Source organism: Neovison vison, chromosome X (assembly GCF_020171115.1).
Source record: "Neovison vison isolate M4711 chromosome X, ASM_NN_V1, whole genome shotgun sequence".
Classification (NCBI taxonomy): Eukaryota; Metazoa; Chordata; class Mammalia; order Carnivora; family Mustelidae; genus Neogale; species Neogale vison.
The window spans coordinates 5,774,585-5,789,696 of NC_058105.1; the positions used below are offsets into that span (position 1 = coordinate 5,774,585).

General features: G+C 47.0%; 1 protein-coding gene across 5 annotated transcripts in view; it reads left to right on the forward strand.

Moving 5' to 3' along the window:
* Window positions 1-15,112, forward strand: part of MTM1 (myotubularin 1) — a 90,805-nt gene that overhangs the window by 72,142 nt on the left and 3,551 nt on the right. For all 5 annotated transcript variants that reach the window (XM_044234634.1, XM_044234635.1, XM_044234636.1 and 2 more), the window contains 4 exons: window positions 4,828-5,034; window positions 6,130-6,222; window positions 6,735-6,848; window positions 10,472-10,648. In XM_044234634.1, coding sequence (XP_044090569.1) covers window positions 4,828-5,034; window positions 6,130-6,222; window positions 6,735-6,848; window positions 10,472-10,648 — 591 coding nt within the window. The remainder of the gene's footprint in view (window positions 1-4,827; window positions 5,035-6,129; window positions 6,223-6,734; window positions 6,849-10,471; window positions 10,649-15,112) is intronic.

Sequence of the window (15,112 nt, forward strand, 5' to 3'; positions counted from 1 at the left end):
TTTTGAAAAAAAGATGTCCGTACCTAAATAAGAAAGTCATTGTTCAGTGGACCAGGGATCTGTTTCAGTACCTTCCATTCTAAAATTGAGCAGTGAGAGCTGAAATAGTTGTCGTATAGGGTTCTTACATTTGATAGTTTCGTACCTCTTCAGAGTGTGCTTACCTTTAAGTTAAAGATTTCACAGTATCTCACTCCAGAACAGTTTCATAGTCTGTGGAGCGGTCACTTTCCATCTTGCCAATAGTGAGTTCTGTCTTCGCGCAGATTTGTTTAGAGACAGCCAACTTATTATCCAACTGTTGCTGGGTACAACCCTCAAGGCCCTGGAGAGAGGGTTTTTTTAATTGAAACCAATTTCAAATTGACTTACGTTAAAGAATGAACTTTGTGTTTCGATTATACTCAGTGTTTCATCTTGATAAAATCAGCAACACCCCTCCGGTCTTTAAAAGTACTTGAAGCTCTCTGAGGGAACTAACACCTTTAGAAGCTCCCTTTTTGTTGTGGAAACAAACAGAAAGCCTACTTTAAATAGGTGCATTATTAATATAAATTGTTTTCTAGTCAAATTTTACTTTCAGACTTTATAGGAGTCACATTTTCATTTGGCCTTACTCTCATTTTTTTCTTAATTTGTCATTCTCAAAGATAAATTGCAAAACCAATGAATTGTAACAGGTAAGGCAATGTGGATCCTGGATGAGATCCTGGATTAGAGAAAGGACATTGGGTGAAAATTAAGGAGAGCTGGATAAAGTACAGACTCTATTAAAAATAAGTTAGTAAGTTTATTAATAATTTCATAACGTGTTAATATTGGTTCACAGGTTGTGGCAAATGTACTGGAGTATATGCACACTTTCTATAGTATCTTTGTAGCTGTTCTATACATCTAAAACTATTCTAAAATAAAACATTGCATTTTAGAAAGTATCGCACTCTTAAAGGCAAAGCAGCGCACTAGACCCCATAAATGGAAAAAGGTACGAGACGTACTTCCTGCCTTCCAGGAGGTTCTTGCGGTTGAAGAGGTGACAGGCTCACGAACAGGAGAGCTAATGCTCCACCGTGTGGTGTGTTACACGCCAGAAGCCTTCGTAGCAAAGGCAGTGGAAGGAAAGGGGCCTTTGGGATTTGAGGGGCTTGAAAGCAGAAGGGGCGAGGGGACTTCTCTGAGGAGATGAGGAGTCCAGGCCATCTTTATAAGATGTGGAATGGAAGTTAGGACCTACAGAACATGGAGAAGGCTATAAAAGGCCCCTGTCAATTTTTATAGGTTTGTCCAAAGAGAGGGAGATAGAAAGGAAATGAAAGAAACTGTCAGTGATCTCAGAGGAGGCCACCTGTGACGGGGGGGGGCAGACGAGCACCTTAATGACCTCTGACTCAGGGTTGCTCAGGCATAAGTCCCATCGTGCCAGAAGACGGGGGAGCAGAGATGTGGGTAGCCTTGAGCCGGACCTTACAGAATCAGTGGGGGGCTCGTTTGGGCTGTGCTCCTGGAAGCTCCAGGAGGAGCATCTGTCCTTGCCTCTTCGAGTTCCGGGTGGCCGCTGGCATTCCTTGCCTATGGCCCGGTCACTTCGTTCTCTGCTCCTGTGGTCCCATTGCCTTCTCTCTGGGAAATCTCCCTCAGCTCCTTCTTACCACGATACGTGGGATGTGATTTAGTGCCCTCCCGCACGATCCAGGATAGTCTCTCCGTCTCAAAGTCATTATCTTGATGACATCTACGAAGTCTCTGTTACCATGCCAGGCGGTATTCACAGATTTCTGGGGGCCAGGGCCGGGGCATCTTTGGCTGACCCACTATTCGGCCTCGCACACCGTTTCGCAGCCCCAGAGCCGCTGGTAGACACATGGCGTGGCCACCACGAACCTCATTCAGGCGAAGTGGGCCCACGCCTCTGTGCGAAACAGGGCGAGCTTCACAGGCGAGGAGACGGGCCCCATTCTAGTCCGCCCCTGGAGCCCCAGCAGGGTAGAATGTCTCTGGTTTCTGGAGCGTACGGTTTTTTTCTGTCCTTTTCAACACTCCTGCCCTGTAGCCCTTCCCCTTTGGAAGTGACCTGTCACTGTGTGTTTCTGAGAAGGCAGCGAGACGGCAGCCGGCGTTCGCTGAACCCGCCCTCCTTGTCGTCACTTCGTGGGGATTCTTTCTTTCGGGCCAAGACGGGCTGTGCTGGGGCCACCATTCCTCCTCCCGCTTCAGAGAGAAAGGGACCACGGCTCTGTGACTGGCGCAGCGTGTGACGTGTCAAAAGCGGCGGAAGGAGGTTTCGCACCCAGGCCTCGGGCCACCGAGCCAGCGCCACACGCTGCCTCCCCGTCAGCCGCTAGGCCGTCTGGTTACACAGCAGTTGCCAGTGATGGTTTTGAAAATCTAATTTCACTTTATGAGATAACTAGCAGCCTTCCGGTCGAGAAGCAGGGGTGGGAACTCATACTTTTGGGGAAAACATCTAATATTTTGAAAGATCACAGGCTGAGGCCGCCTCCCTTTCTCCTGGTGAGGGGAGTGTCTGGGGTGAAGCTGCCTTTAGTCGCATCCAACAGCCCTTCCGTCAGCAGTGTCTCAGATTAAATCTGTAAACAGGATTTTGAGGAGATGCTTAAAACACTTGAAGAATTAAAGCCGCTCTAGTCCGTTAAAAGCAGTGACTTCTGTATGAATAACGGAGGGCCCCTCGCCTGTCCTTCTCGGCACTACTCTGGGCACTTATCTGCAGTTGCTGTTTATATCAAAATAATGCAGGTGCGGATCTTCAGAGGCTCGGTGGGTGGGATATGGGACTGGTGATGGCAGGGTCATGAGTTCAAGCCCCACACTGTGCAGAGAGCTGACTTAAATAAGTAAATCCAGTTAAAAAAATAACAAAAAGTATGTGTCTTTAAAGTTTTCTCTACCAGATCATTCGCTTAGTCCGACTTTGCCTTGAGTCCATGAAAACGACTGTAATACATGACCGTTGCAGAGCTGTTAGGGCTTGGGGAGCTCCAGAAATGGCATCATGGATGTGAATGGCTGACGAGCGCGTGAAAAGACGGAGCCCGCGTACACTGACGGTGGCAATGAAGGATGGTCCAACCACTTTGGAAAACGGCTTAGCAGTTTGCTAAAAAGTTAAATAAACATCCATCTACTGTGTGATCCAGCCATTTCACTCGTCAGTATTTACCCAAGTGAAATGACAACTTAAGTCCCTACAAATCTGTGCGTGCTAGAGTTCGCAGCAACATCATTCGTAGTAACCAAATGCAAGAAACAACCAGTGTTGATCAGCTAGGGAGTGAATAAATAGAATATGATCTGTCCGCACAACAGCATACGCCTTGACCGTAAAAAGAAGGAAGTACTGATGCAGGCTATGACGTGGATGGACCTTAAGAACATGATGCCAAGTGACAGAAGCCAGACATAAAAGCCCACCTATTACGTGATTCCATTTAGATGACGGTTGTGGTAAATGCAGAACTGTAGAGATAAGAAGCAAATCAGTGGCTGCCGGGGTCTGAGGGCAGGAGCAGGGCTTGACCTCAGGTGGCACACGAGACTCTCTGGGGGCCATGGAAGCGCTCTACAGCTGGTTTGCGACGATGGCTCCGCAGCTGTGGACATGTGTGCGGTCTTACCACACTGCACACTCGTGATGGGTGAACTCTGTGCTTCGTACAGGATAAGTCCGTAAATACCTAAGTCACCCGGAAATGACATCCTAGCAATAACTCCCGGCATACACAAATTTCGTAGTATTTCTCAGTCTCAAATGTTTACAAGAAGGCTGTCCCTTCTCTGAAAAACAGTCTGAGGGGTTTGAAGTGGCGGGGGGGTGGGAGGTTGGGGTACCAGGTGGTGGGTATTATAGAGGGCACGGCTTGCATGGAGCACTGGGTGTGGTGGAAAAATAATGAATACTGTTTTTCTGAAAATAAATAAATTGGAAAAAAAAAGAAGGCTGTCCCTTTATCTTGATGGAAGTATTCCACTTACAAGCCACAGAATAGTTCGTATTTTGTCAATTTAAAGGCTAAAAGGGGATTTCCATTGTATCAGGCCTTTAAGGTCTAAACTAGACCTGTTGGGCCAGTGATTCTTTTAAAAAAATGATCACTGCTATAGGTTGAATTGAAACCTCCCCCCTAAAAAATTCCATGTATTGAAACCCTGACCGGCCCCCTTCCCGGTACCTCAGAGTGTGACCTTTTTAGAACTAGCTTCCTTGGAGGGGCGATGAGTGCAGGTGAGGTCATGCTGAAGTAGGGTGGGCCTCTGCTTCGGTAAGACTGGCGTCCTTGTGCAGAGGGCAAATTTGGACACGGAGACACAGACACAGGGAGAATACCACGTGAAGACTGGAGTCTTGCTGCCACGAGCCAAGGAAGTCTACCAGAAGCGATGAGAAGGTCTGGAACAAGTCTTTCCCTAGAGCCTTCAGAGGGAGCCAGGCCCTGCCCACACTTTGGTGTAGGCCTTCCAGCCAGACAGTACACTCCTGTGGTTTAAGCCCCAGGCTGTGGTCATTGGCAACGACAGCCCTCATACGCTAATGTACTCACAGGCATAAAAATGGGTTTGAAATGCCGTTTAGACTTGTGCACATTGAGTTTGTTGTTTTGTTATGACCTAGTCTCATCGGAATGCCATTGCCCCAGAGCAAGAGCAGCGGACCCCAGAGCCCCTGCTGTTCCATTTGCAGAAGTTTTTCTGTTCTAGACAATAGTAATTTTTGAAAACATGACCTTTTCTGGGGTTAAAAACGATTATTTCACTTTTTAGCCATATCTTACAGCTGCCTACTAATGGCGTGTTCGTCTTCTTCACCAGCTTGTCCTGACGGGAGCCATTCAGGTAGCAGACAAAGTTTCCTCGGGGAAGACGTCGGTGGTGGTGCACTGCAGCGACGGCTGGGACCGGACCGCGCAGCTGACGTCCCTGGCCATGCTCATGCTGGACAGCTTCTATCGGAGCATCGAAGGCTTTGAAATACTGGTACAGAAAGAATGGATAAGTTTCGGACATAAATTTGCATCTGTAAGTGAACAGTCAAGCCGACGTGTTCCATGTCCATGTTTGAGATTGAGAGACTGCTGGTTAAGCCGTATATTTGCTTTCGAAAAGAAAATCTGAGGAGTCAGATGAAAAGTATGTGCGATTCCTCGGGGGTCGTGAAAGTTGTTGCAGGAGACCGCTTTCTCCGTCTGCCCTATTTACAGTTTGACTTGAAAATCAGACCAGAAGCCTGCGTAGAAGTGTTGAAATTGAGACTGTGACCATTCTTTCTCAGCTACAATTATAGCCATTAGAGCCAAATACCTTTTACAGAGCCGCTGGACTCTTTCAAGGCTTTATTATTGTTACTATCATTATTATTCTCTGACGCACAATTTGAAAATTGAGAGAACCTGTTAAAATTCATATTTCCAGGTCTGAAAAAGGCTTTAAAAAAAAAAGAAAAGAATATTTATTTAGTTATCTGTTTGAGAGAGTGAGAACACACGCAAGCACGAGCAGAGGGAGGGGCGGAGGGGGAGAGAAGCCTCCAGCAGACTCCCTGCTGAGCTCAGAGCCTGGTGCAGGGCCTGATCTCATCACCCTGAGATCATGCCCAGAGCCGAAGTCAAGAGTCAGACACGCTTAACTGACCGGGCTGCCCAGGTGCCCCCAAAGAAGCCTTTTTAACAAGCTCCCTCAGATGATGATCCACGCTTCCGAAGGAATGTGAAGAACATTTTCAAGTAGAAAGAGTCATTGTTAATAAAAATAAATGGTGAGGCTTTTGTCTTGTTCTTAGGAGAGAAAGAACTTCACTTACTAATGACCACACCGTTTTGGACGTGGTCTTGAGGCTTCGGCCGTAAGGGTTGGCCGCTCAGCACTGCTAACTTAACAGCAGGCTGAGCTGAGGGCATTGGGGTAGTATAGATGTTTATGCTTGACTTCCGGTATTCCTAAACCTTTGCACATTTCTATATGGCCAAGGAAAAACACACACCATTTACTCTCTGAGAAACTTGGCATTTGCAAAGCAGATTGATGAGCTGTATTGTCACACTTTGTGGGTTATATATGCTTTCTCGGTTTTGTACCCGTAACTGAAAACAAATTATCTCCATCCTTTCATTTCAGAGAATAGGCCATGGTGATAAAAACCACGCCGACGCTGACCGGTCTCCTATTTTCCTCCAGTTTATTGATTGTGTATGGCAGATGTCGAAACAGGTAAGGGATGTGTACGGGATAAAATTACATTGGACTTCATGTTTAAGTATTTTCATCTAATGTCCGGGATTTGCCTCACAGTATGCAGGGCAGAGAGAGATGAAATGCGTCTGGCCCTGCGCGAGTCATTGCTGAAGTCGGGTGGTGGGTACGTGGGGTTTGCGCTTTTATTCTCGCAGCTATTTATGCCTGGGATTTTCCGTAATGTTTTAAAAATTCAGTATTTAACTGCGTCCTCTCTCCTAACGGAATCCCAACTCGTCTTTTCCGTTGCCTCGGGACCAGCCTGTGCACCTAAGACCCCATCAGTGCTGAAACTACCCAGTGTGCCTTGTATGCTCAGGAGAACCCAGAATATCAGCTTGTTCTCCTCTGATCCCTTTCCTTGACCCTCCTTCGAACTCCTGGGTCCTGTGCCACTCACTGAGCAGTGAGCTTTAGGGCATATGCAAATGGCAGCCTCTCCTAGTCCCAAGTTTTCATGCTTTGTGGGCGTGTTTGTTTTTGTCTAGTTCCCTACAGCTTTTGAGTTCAATGAACGATTTTTGATTACAATTCTGGATCATCTGTATAGTTGCCGGTTTGGGACTTTCTTATACAACTGTGAATCTGCGCGAGAGAAACAGGTGAGTGGAAATGCTCATCTCTTTAGTTAACTGTGTCGTGTCTTCATGAAATAGAAAAAAAAAATTCTTTTTCGATAGCTTGGTTTGTGGGAAATGCAGAGGGTTTATTGAGTGTCTGGCATTTTCTGCGGGGGAGGGGGTTAGACTTTGACTTTGAGAGTAGGAATGACTTTAAAGGTATATAAGGTCCCCCTCCCAAAACACCATAAAATGTCAGGAAAGGGCATCGTTTTAAAGGTACAGACCTACAGCAACAAAGAAGATGAGAAAGGAGACATAGGCACCAAATCTGGGGACTCTGACAGAGGTTTCTTCTCGAGAGAGCACGGGAGTGGGCTGGGGACCTGCGTGTTATCGGGGGGTGAGGTGATGGCAGTGAGCCCCAGCTGGCAGTTCCCCAGGAGCTAAGCAGAGAGCTGTCCTGTGGCCCGGCAAGCCCACTCCCAGGCACATACCCAATGGCAATGAAAACAGGAGTGGAAACGAAAGCACACAGATGTTCAAGAGCTAAAAGGTGGCAACAACCCCGGGTCCATCCGCTGATGACAGGATGAACAGAACGCAACCTAGCCACACGCTGGCCTAGTGAAAGGAAGGAAGTTGTGCCCCAGGCTACCGTGTAGACAAACCTTGAAAACATGCTCATGAGGGGAGCCAGATGCAAAAGCTCACAGATGGCATGATTCATTGCTAGGAAATGTCCAGAATAACAAGGCCATCGGGGCAGAAAGCAGATGAATGTTTGGGGGGGGCCTGATGGGAGGGGGAGAAAGCGGAATGTGTGCTCAGTGGGTTTGAGTATTCCATTCGGGGTGCTGAAGATCTCTCAGAACTGGAGAGGGGGGCGGTGACACAAATGAATTGTAGACTTCAAAATGGTGAATTTTACAGTACATGAACCCCACCTCGATATAAAAAAAAAAATCATCTCTGGGGAAACGGAGCCCAAGAGAGGAAGAACCGAAAGATACCGGCACCTGCGGTTCCCCACAGTGCGGCTCCCAGCGCTGAGCCTCGTGGTCGCAGGGCTTCCAGTCGGCTCTTCAGTAACCGCGGATAGCCTGGAGGGAGAGAAGCCACCTGGACGGAATGGTTAGCAGGTAGGGAGGGGGGAGATGTGGACAGGCAGCTAGCATCAGATATCCCCAGAAAGATAAGTAAATGTTGGTACCGTGATGTAATAACAGGATATTGTTTGGAAAGACTATGTAAAGATCAGAAAGCAACTTGAAATGAGAAGAGGTTAAAAATCCAGAAGAAGAGTTGAAAGGTGAAGTGGAAATCTGGAGACGGTGGTAGAAGACGGAAAGAAGGTCAGCACACCAGAAGACCAGTCCTAGAGTCCAATATCCAGATAATAGGGCATCCAGAAAGAGAAAACGGGGAGACCCGAGAGCAGGAGGTCACCGAAATCATTTGAGACTATTTCCCAGGATTGAAGTATATCAAGTTTCCCCACTGAAAGGCCTGCCACGTGCCCAAGCATGGTGGGCCAAAATGGGCCCAAGCTAAGGCCCGTCTTTGTGAGGTTTCAAAACACCAGGGACCAAGAAAAGATCCTTCAAGCTTCCAGACAGAAAAGGAATGGGTCATTTGCAAAGAAACAGATCAAGAAGGCAAAATCGTTCAACGGCGGTATTGGAAGCCGGAAGTCAGTAGAGCATTGCCTTCAGAATTTTAATGGAAGATGGTTTCAACCTAGAATTCTCTAAACACTGAACTGTCAGCCAGCTGTTTAGGCGGACCAAAGATATTCTCAGACATGCATGGCACCAAGAGTTCCCTCCTACGCCAAACCATTTCTCCTGGAGTGCTGGAAGAGTTCCCTCCCACACCAGACCATTTCTCTGGAAGCTCCTGGAGTGTTGGCTCCACGCAAATAAGAAAGAAGACTGTGGAACTCAGGAAGCTGGAGCTGCAGCTCGGAGAGAGGCAACAGGGGATGCTTGGGGCGAAACAGAGACGCCATCGTAGGTGTGTGGCTGGCTTTCCCCTGAGGAGGAAACGGGAGCGCCTCAGGTGCTGAGTGTCTTGACAGAAGTTTGAGATGTTGGAGGTAGAGTTCGGGGTTAAATTCACAATAAATGCCAAGAGCAGATAATAGGATATGCAGAATAGATGGTTAGATGGAGGGAAGAAATCACAGAAAGGGCTGCAGGGCCTGCCCGAGAGTAGTATTTGCTTCGTCACAGGGATCTGACACTAAATGTCAGCCTCCTGAAAGCCGTGCTTCCTGCTGGCAGCACAGGCCAGGACAGAGAGCGTGAGTGCCCAGAACCGCACGGCCCCCCCGGCTGGCAGGGAAAGCATATTATTTAGAGATATGGAGGTTAAGTACCAGACAGTCAAAGCAATCAACTTAAAAATATCAAACACAGTTGCTTGTGGGGAGCTGAGAGATAGCTGAGGTTTTTTTTTTTTTTCCTTTTTTTTATCCATAACAAACCTGTGCAGGCCATGTGACTTTTTAAATCATGTGCACGCAGGGGCATTTGGTGCCTCAGTTGTTAAATGCCCGCCTTCGGCTCAGGTCAGGATCCCAGGGTCCTGGGCTCGAGCCCCGAGCTGGGCTCTCTGCTCTGCGGGAACCTGCTTCTGCCTCTCCCACTCCCCCTGCTCGTGTTCCCTCTCTCGTGTCTCTCTCTGTCGAATAAATAAAATCTCTTAAAAATTATTAAACTCTGTGCATGTATAAAACTAAAAGCAAGCATGCAAATGAATACAACCCAGCATAGCTTGGGGTATCGGAAAGGTACCAGTAAATGAAATTTGAGGTGGATTCCAAGGAAGACAAATTTATGCTGCCATATTTCTTGTTCACATTAATGAAATATGTATGTTAAAGACATTTCTTCAGTCACTTATTTCAAGCCGTTCTTTTTTAGCTCTTTGGTCCTTGCTTATTGAAGTTGTTACTGGGAAGAGTCTCAAAGTCTGCCTTTGGTAATTTTAACAATCATACCTTTTATTTCCCAAGCTTTGGGTTTTTTTTTCCTAGTTTATGCTCAAAATCGGTAAAGATCTCTAAAAAACAGTGAAAACGTGGATCTCTGCATGAGATCATGAACACCAAGTGAGAAAGTAACGAACGATTCAGTGAAGTCAGTTATCCAGGTGTTTTCACATATCCGCATGTCAGCGTGATAGCGAGCGAACATCTGGATGCTTGGTTAAAAACAACTTCCTATCTGGGTCCCTACTGTCAAGTAGGCACAGGTTAAGATTTTACAGTTCTAACATATACAGAAATGAAGAAAGCCGACAGGATCGTATGATCGTTTTTCTCTCTGCTGAATTACAAAGAGCATACTGCCCATCTGTTCCCAGATGTTTTACCTAGCCCGGAAGTGTCGTCTTAGCTCAGTGAATTACATTTAATGAGACAGCGTCCTGCATCTCTGTCTTCTGGCAGAAACAGTGGCTCTCCAGCTAGGCCATTATCTCTGCAAATACCAGTAAGTGGCTGCCTAATACTCACTGGCCCATGAGGCTTTTTGAGCTATTCTGGGGCTAACGTAAATGTTTGATTCGAGTTGAGGCTCAGCTGGAGTGCCACGGGCTGAAAGATGGTTTGTGTACTTGTGTGTTTTGACTTCAGCTTCCTGCTTTCTCTCTCTCTGTAGAAAGTTACAGAACGAACAGTATCTTTGTGGTCACTGATCAACAGTAATAAGGACAAGTACAAAAATCCTTTCTATACTAAAGAGATCAATCGAGTTTTATATCCAGTTGCCAGTATGCGCCACTTGGAGCTTTGGGTGAATTACTACATTAGATGGAACCCCAGAATCAAGCAACAAGTAAGTGAAGGGAGGTCGTTGAAAGGCGGTGCTATTAATAGAGTCTGCCTTTGGATTTAGATAATGTTACTTAATAGTGCTTTTGTTTTAATATCGTGAGAGGGGAAATGAACTAAAAAAAAAAAATCATACTTGCTTTCATTTGCAACTTTAATTAAAAATTGGTTTTAATTACTAAGCCACTTATTGTGATTGGTGTTAAACTTCGATTCTTAATTTTTATTTTATTTTATTATTATTTTTTTTTTACTAAAATGAAAACTGCAAGCTCTGGAAAAGTTTTGGGTTTTGTTTGCCAAGGATTTGCTTCAATTAGTGGACACTGTTGCACATAAGACAATTCTTTCCAGTGAGTGGACTTAGAAGAAACAAGGCAGTTTCTTCTGTCTGCTTCACGTGTCTGTACCGGGTCAGCTGACATCAGAGTGCACTTCACTGAGGACCTTTGCTTCTGAAATAAAGATAATTGATCTGTCAGCAGGTAGTACATTCGGTTGGCCATTCAGCAACCAAAAAGGGAAATAATGATTTTTGGAGTGAAAAAGTCCATATCTTGTTGAAGCCACGCTCGGGCTTTCCACTCTCCCACTTCCACTCCATCCGGAAGCGGACGGAAGCACAGCCTGTGTGTGTAAGGGCTCAGAAGGGCCTCTGGTCTGTGACTTGTTTGAAGCGCTATAAATACTTCGTATTTGCAGCTGCTCCTTTGTGAAGGTTCGCACCTTCTCCTGTGGTTTGGATGGTGGGCTACCTGTTCGCGCGGGCCAGTCTTGTAAAAGTGCCAGCTTTAATCCCGCTAGAAATTGCGGGGCGACGACCGGGCCCGGGTGCTGCGCTCTGTCTCTTAGACTGCTGATCCCACTCGTGCAGCTGGCCGCACGCCAGGCTGTGCCCTCTCTCTCTGCTGGGGACTGCCCGCTTCAAGCCGGCACTCTCGTTTCAAGGTCTCTGCCGTTCCCGTGAAAGGCTTCTGCCATTCAGGAATGGTGGAAATGTGTAATCTCTCGGAAAGTGACAAATTTCAGGGCTTGAGAACGCTCGCTTGCTTAGTCGGGGATTTGAGAAGCACAGTGAGGGAATTTCTAGCCTTCGGAATATCAAGTAAAGAAGAAACAGACATTTTGCCAGGGTTCTAACTGCTGTTACAGGGGGCATGTGCCTTTTCTAATAAAAAAAATACATATATATTGGGGCACCTGGGTGGCTCAGTGGGTCAAGCTTCTGTCTTCCACTCGGGTCATGATCTCAGGGTCCTGGGATCGAGCCCCGCATCGGGCTCTCTGCGCAGCGGGGAGCCTGCTTCCCCCACTCTCTCTCTGCTTGCCTCTCTGCCTGCTTGTGACCTCTCTCTGTCAAGTAAATAAATAAAATGTTTTAAAAAATACATATATATTATATAGATGTGCAGTGTCTCCTATAAACTGATCCTTTTCTGTATTTATTGTGACTTCTTTTTTTAAAACATTAGTAATTAGAAAGTATCGCTAATTTCTGTACAGATTCTCTAATCTCCCCTCACCCGTTTGTACTGGAGAAATTCTTAAAATTCAAGGAATTTAGAGCAATTCCCCTTCTGAACATATAAAGGTAATAATTGTGTGACAAGTAGGAAAAAAATCATTAGAATAACTTACTACAGTGTATCTACCCCTTTATTTTTGTAGAGCTTAGCAAAATGGAACTGGGCCAGATAGGAATACACATTTCTTGATAGAGGTTTCTATTTTGAGACAGTAATTGGTCTGTATTATGATCTGTGAAATTTACTCAAAAAGGAAAGTAACTTATCCTTTCCATATAGATTTTCGGAATGTGGAGGGTACTACACGTATCTTTGTACTCTCAGGGTTGTGGTGGGGTGGGAGGGTGATTAAGAGATTAAGAAGAGGTCATCTCTGTCCCTAGGAGCTCCCAGGCTGATGGGGGTGCCCGGAACATGAGCTGATGATGATAGTGCTCAGGGAAAAATGTCATAATGGAAGTGTGAATTAAATGCATTACATTTCCTTAAAGATCTCCCGTAGAACATTATTTCGTACAGAAATAGATTTAAATCGGATCACGTAGGACTCTTTAAATTATAAATTGTAAACCTCAAGGAATATATTTAATCACTTAAAAGTTCAATTGTTGTTCAGTTGTGTCGCCCAGTTGGTATACAGACAGTTACCGGGTACCTTTCGTATATATACGAGCAGTACTGAAAGTGACAAAGCAGATACAGCCCATCTGTCTCATGAGCTCTGGCCTAGAAGAAGGAAGGGTTCGAGTGCGTTTTAAAAGCAAGAACCACCAACCGTTGCTGCGACATAAAAATTTAGTGGAGTTGACGGAAAGAGCAATGCTTACCTTTGAATAGCTATCGCAAAGCCCATCTGGTGCACGTATTGAGACGAGGGAGTTGCTCATCCCGGAAGCGGAAGTATCCCGTGAGTCCTGTTAAGAGCCTGAATGAGGCCTCGGGCCGCCAGGGAGCCCGTGGCTGTTGCGCAGGCGCACGGTGCCGCGCTCCTGTCTGCCCCGCGATCGCCAAAGGGTGAGCCAAAGGGTGAGAGCAGGGGCAGTCGCATAGATACAGGCTGACCGGTGTGGCACTTAAGTCATTTCTGAGGGGAGCCCCAAAAGGAACGTGACCCTAAAAACTGCCCAAAGGCCAGGATGCTTCCTCTCTGCACTAGCTGTAGTGTGCTGTGCGGAGCACACGCCGGGCTCCACGTTCGGTCTGGGGGAGGGGCCGGTCTGTGCCTTTGCAGCCACTTGACTTTCAACTTCATTTCTTATAATTTTGTGTTTTGGACTCTTTCCTCGTATCCTCTCAATGGTTTGTGTTTGTCTGTAGGCTAATGGCTTCTGGGTATTTTGTACCCATCAGCAGACTGAATTCTCTTTATTTGGAATCATTCCTCGGTCTACTCTCTTGAGATTTCTAATTATACAGCCTTGTCATCTACAAAAATGGTTTTTACCTCTGATTCCTTTTTCTTGTCTAATTGTCCTTGCTGGCATAGTAACAAACTGATTCTGGTAGTCATCCGAAAAGACGGAATTTTAAAAATAGCCAGGACAGCTTTGGAGGAGAATATCGAGGAAGAACTTGCTCTGCTCTTTGCAAGGGTGGAGCCTGGAAGCGGACGGTGCAGACGGGGAGCCCCACGAGGTGATGCAGAGGGCAGAGAACGGACCGTCCTTGCACAGCAGATCAAAGTGGACGTGTCTAAAATGGATCCCCTGGTCCCCAGAACCTATTCCTGCTGCCATCTTTCCCATTGTGGCTCTTGGACACTCCATCCTAGTCGCTCTGGCCAGAAACCAGGGAGCCCTCCCTGACTCCCTTCTCTCTTGCACCCCCTTATGTGGTCTTTCAGTGAAGCCCGCTGGACTTGGCCTTCAAAAGCCATATGACCCCAGACCCTCCGTACCAGTCCTCCCGCTGCTGGCCTGGTGCGGGCCGTGCGGTGCTGCCTAGACTTCTAGCTGGACTCCCGAATTCCACCTTCCTTCCCTCCAGTCTGTTTTCAACATGGTAGCCAGAGCAGTCCTTGCAAATAAAGCCCATCCCAGATCCCACCGCCCCTCCACTCAAGACTGTCCCGGGAGCTGCTCACCTCACCGGACACCAAAGTCCAGGTCCCAGCAGTGGTTTCCACAGCCTGATGCAGCGTCCCACCAGCGCTGCCCCTCTTAACCCTGCTCTGCTCCCTTTCCGGACTGCTCCTGTCCCTTGAACAGCCCCTGTCACTCAGACTTGTGGTATTCTTCATTTGTCTGTCTCCCTCTGCTGGAAGGAAAATGCCATAAAAATGGGGATTTGGGGGGTGCCTGGGTGGCTCAGTGGGTTAAAGCCTCTGCCTTCGGCTCAGGTCATGATCCCAGGATCCTGGGATCGAGCCCCGCATCGGGCTCTCTGCTCAGCGGGGAGCCTGCTTCCTCCTCTCTCTCTCTCTGCCTGCCTCTCTGCCTACTTGTGATCTGTCTGTCAAATAAATAAATAAAAATCTTAAAAAAAAATGGGGATTTGGGCCTCTTCGTTCACCGAGGGGTCCCAAGTGCCCAGAACAGCAGCTGCCCGCAGCAGAATACACAGAGAAAAGTGGACGAAAGACAGTAGCAGGTTGTGCACAGTACCTGCTGGGTGTTAACGCGCTCTACCAAGCACTCCTGCTCTTTTTGAAAAAAAAAATTTAATTTATTTGAGAGCACGAGAGAGAATACACATGCAGGGAGAGCAGAGGGAGAGGGAGAAGCAGACTCCCCGCTGAGCAGGGAGCCCGATGCGATGCGGGGCTCCATCCCAGGACCCCAGGATCATGACCTGAGCCAAAGGCAGACACTTAACTGACTGAGCCACCCAGGTGCCCCCAAGCATTCCTGTTCTAATGCCACGTGTGCCTTTCTGAAAAATTTCACATTCTGCAGCCACAGTAAAGGAATAGGGCTTACAGGAAGAATAGGATTAGGAGCAAG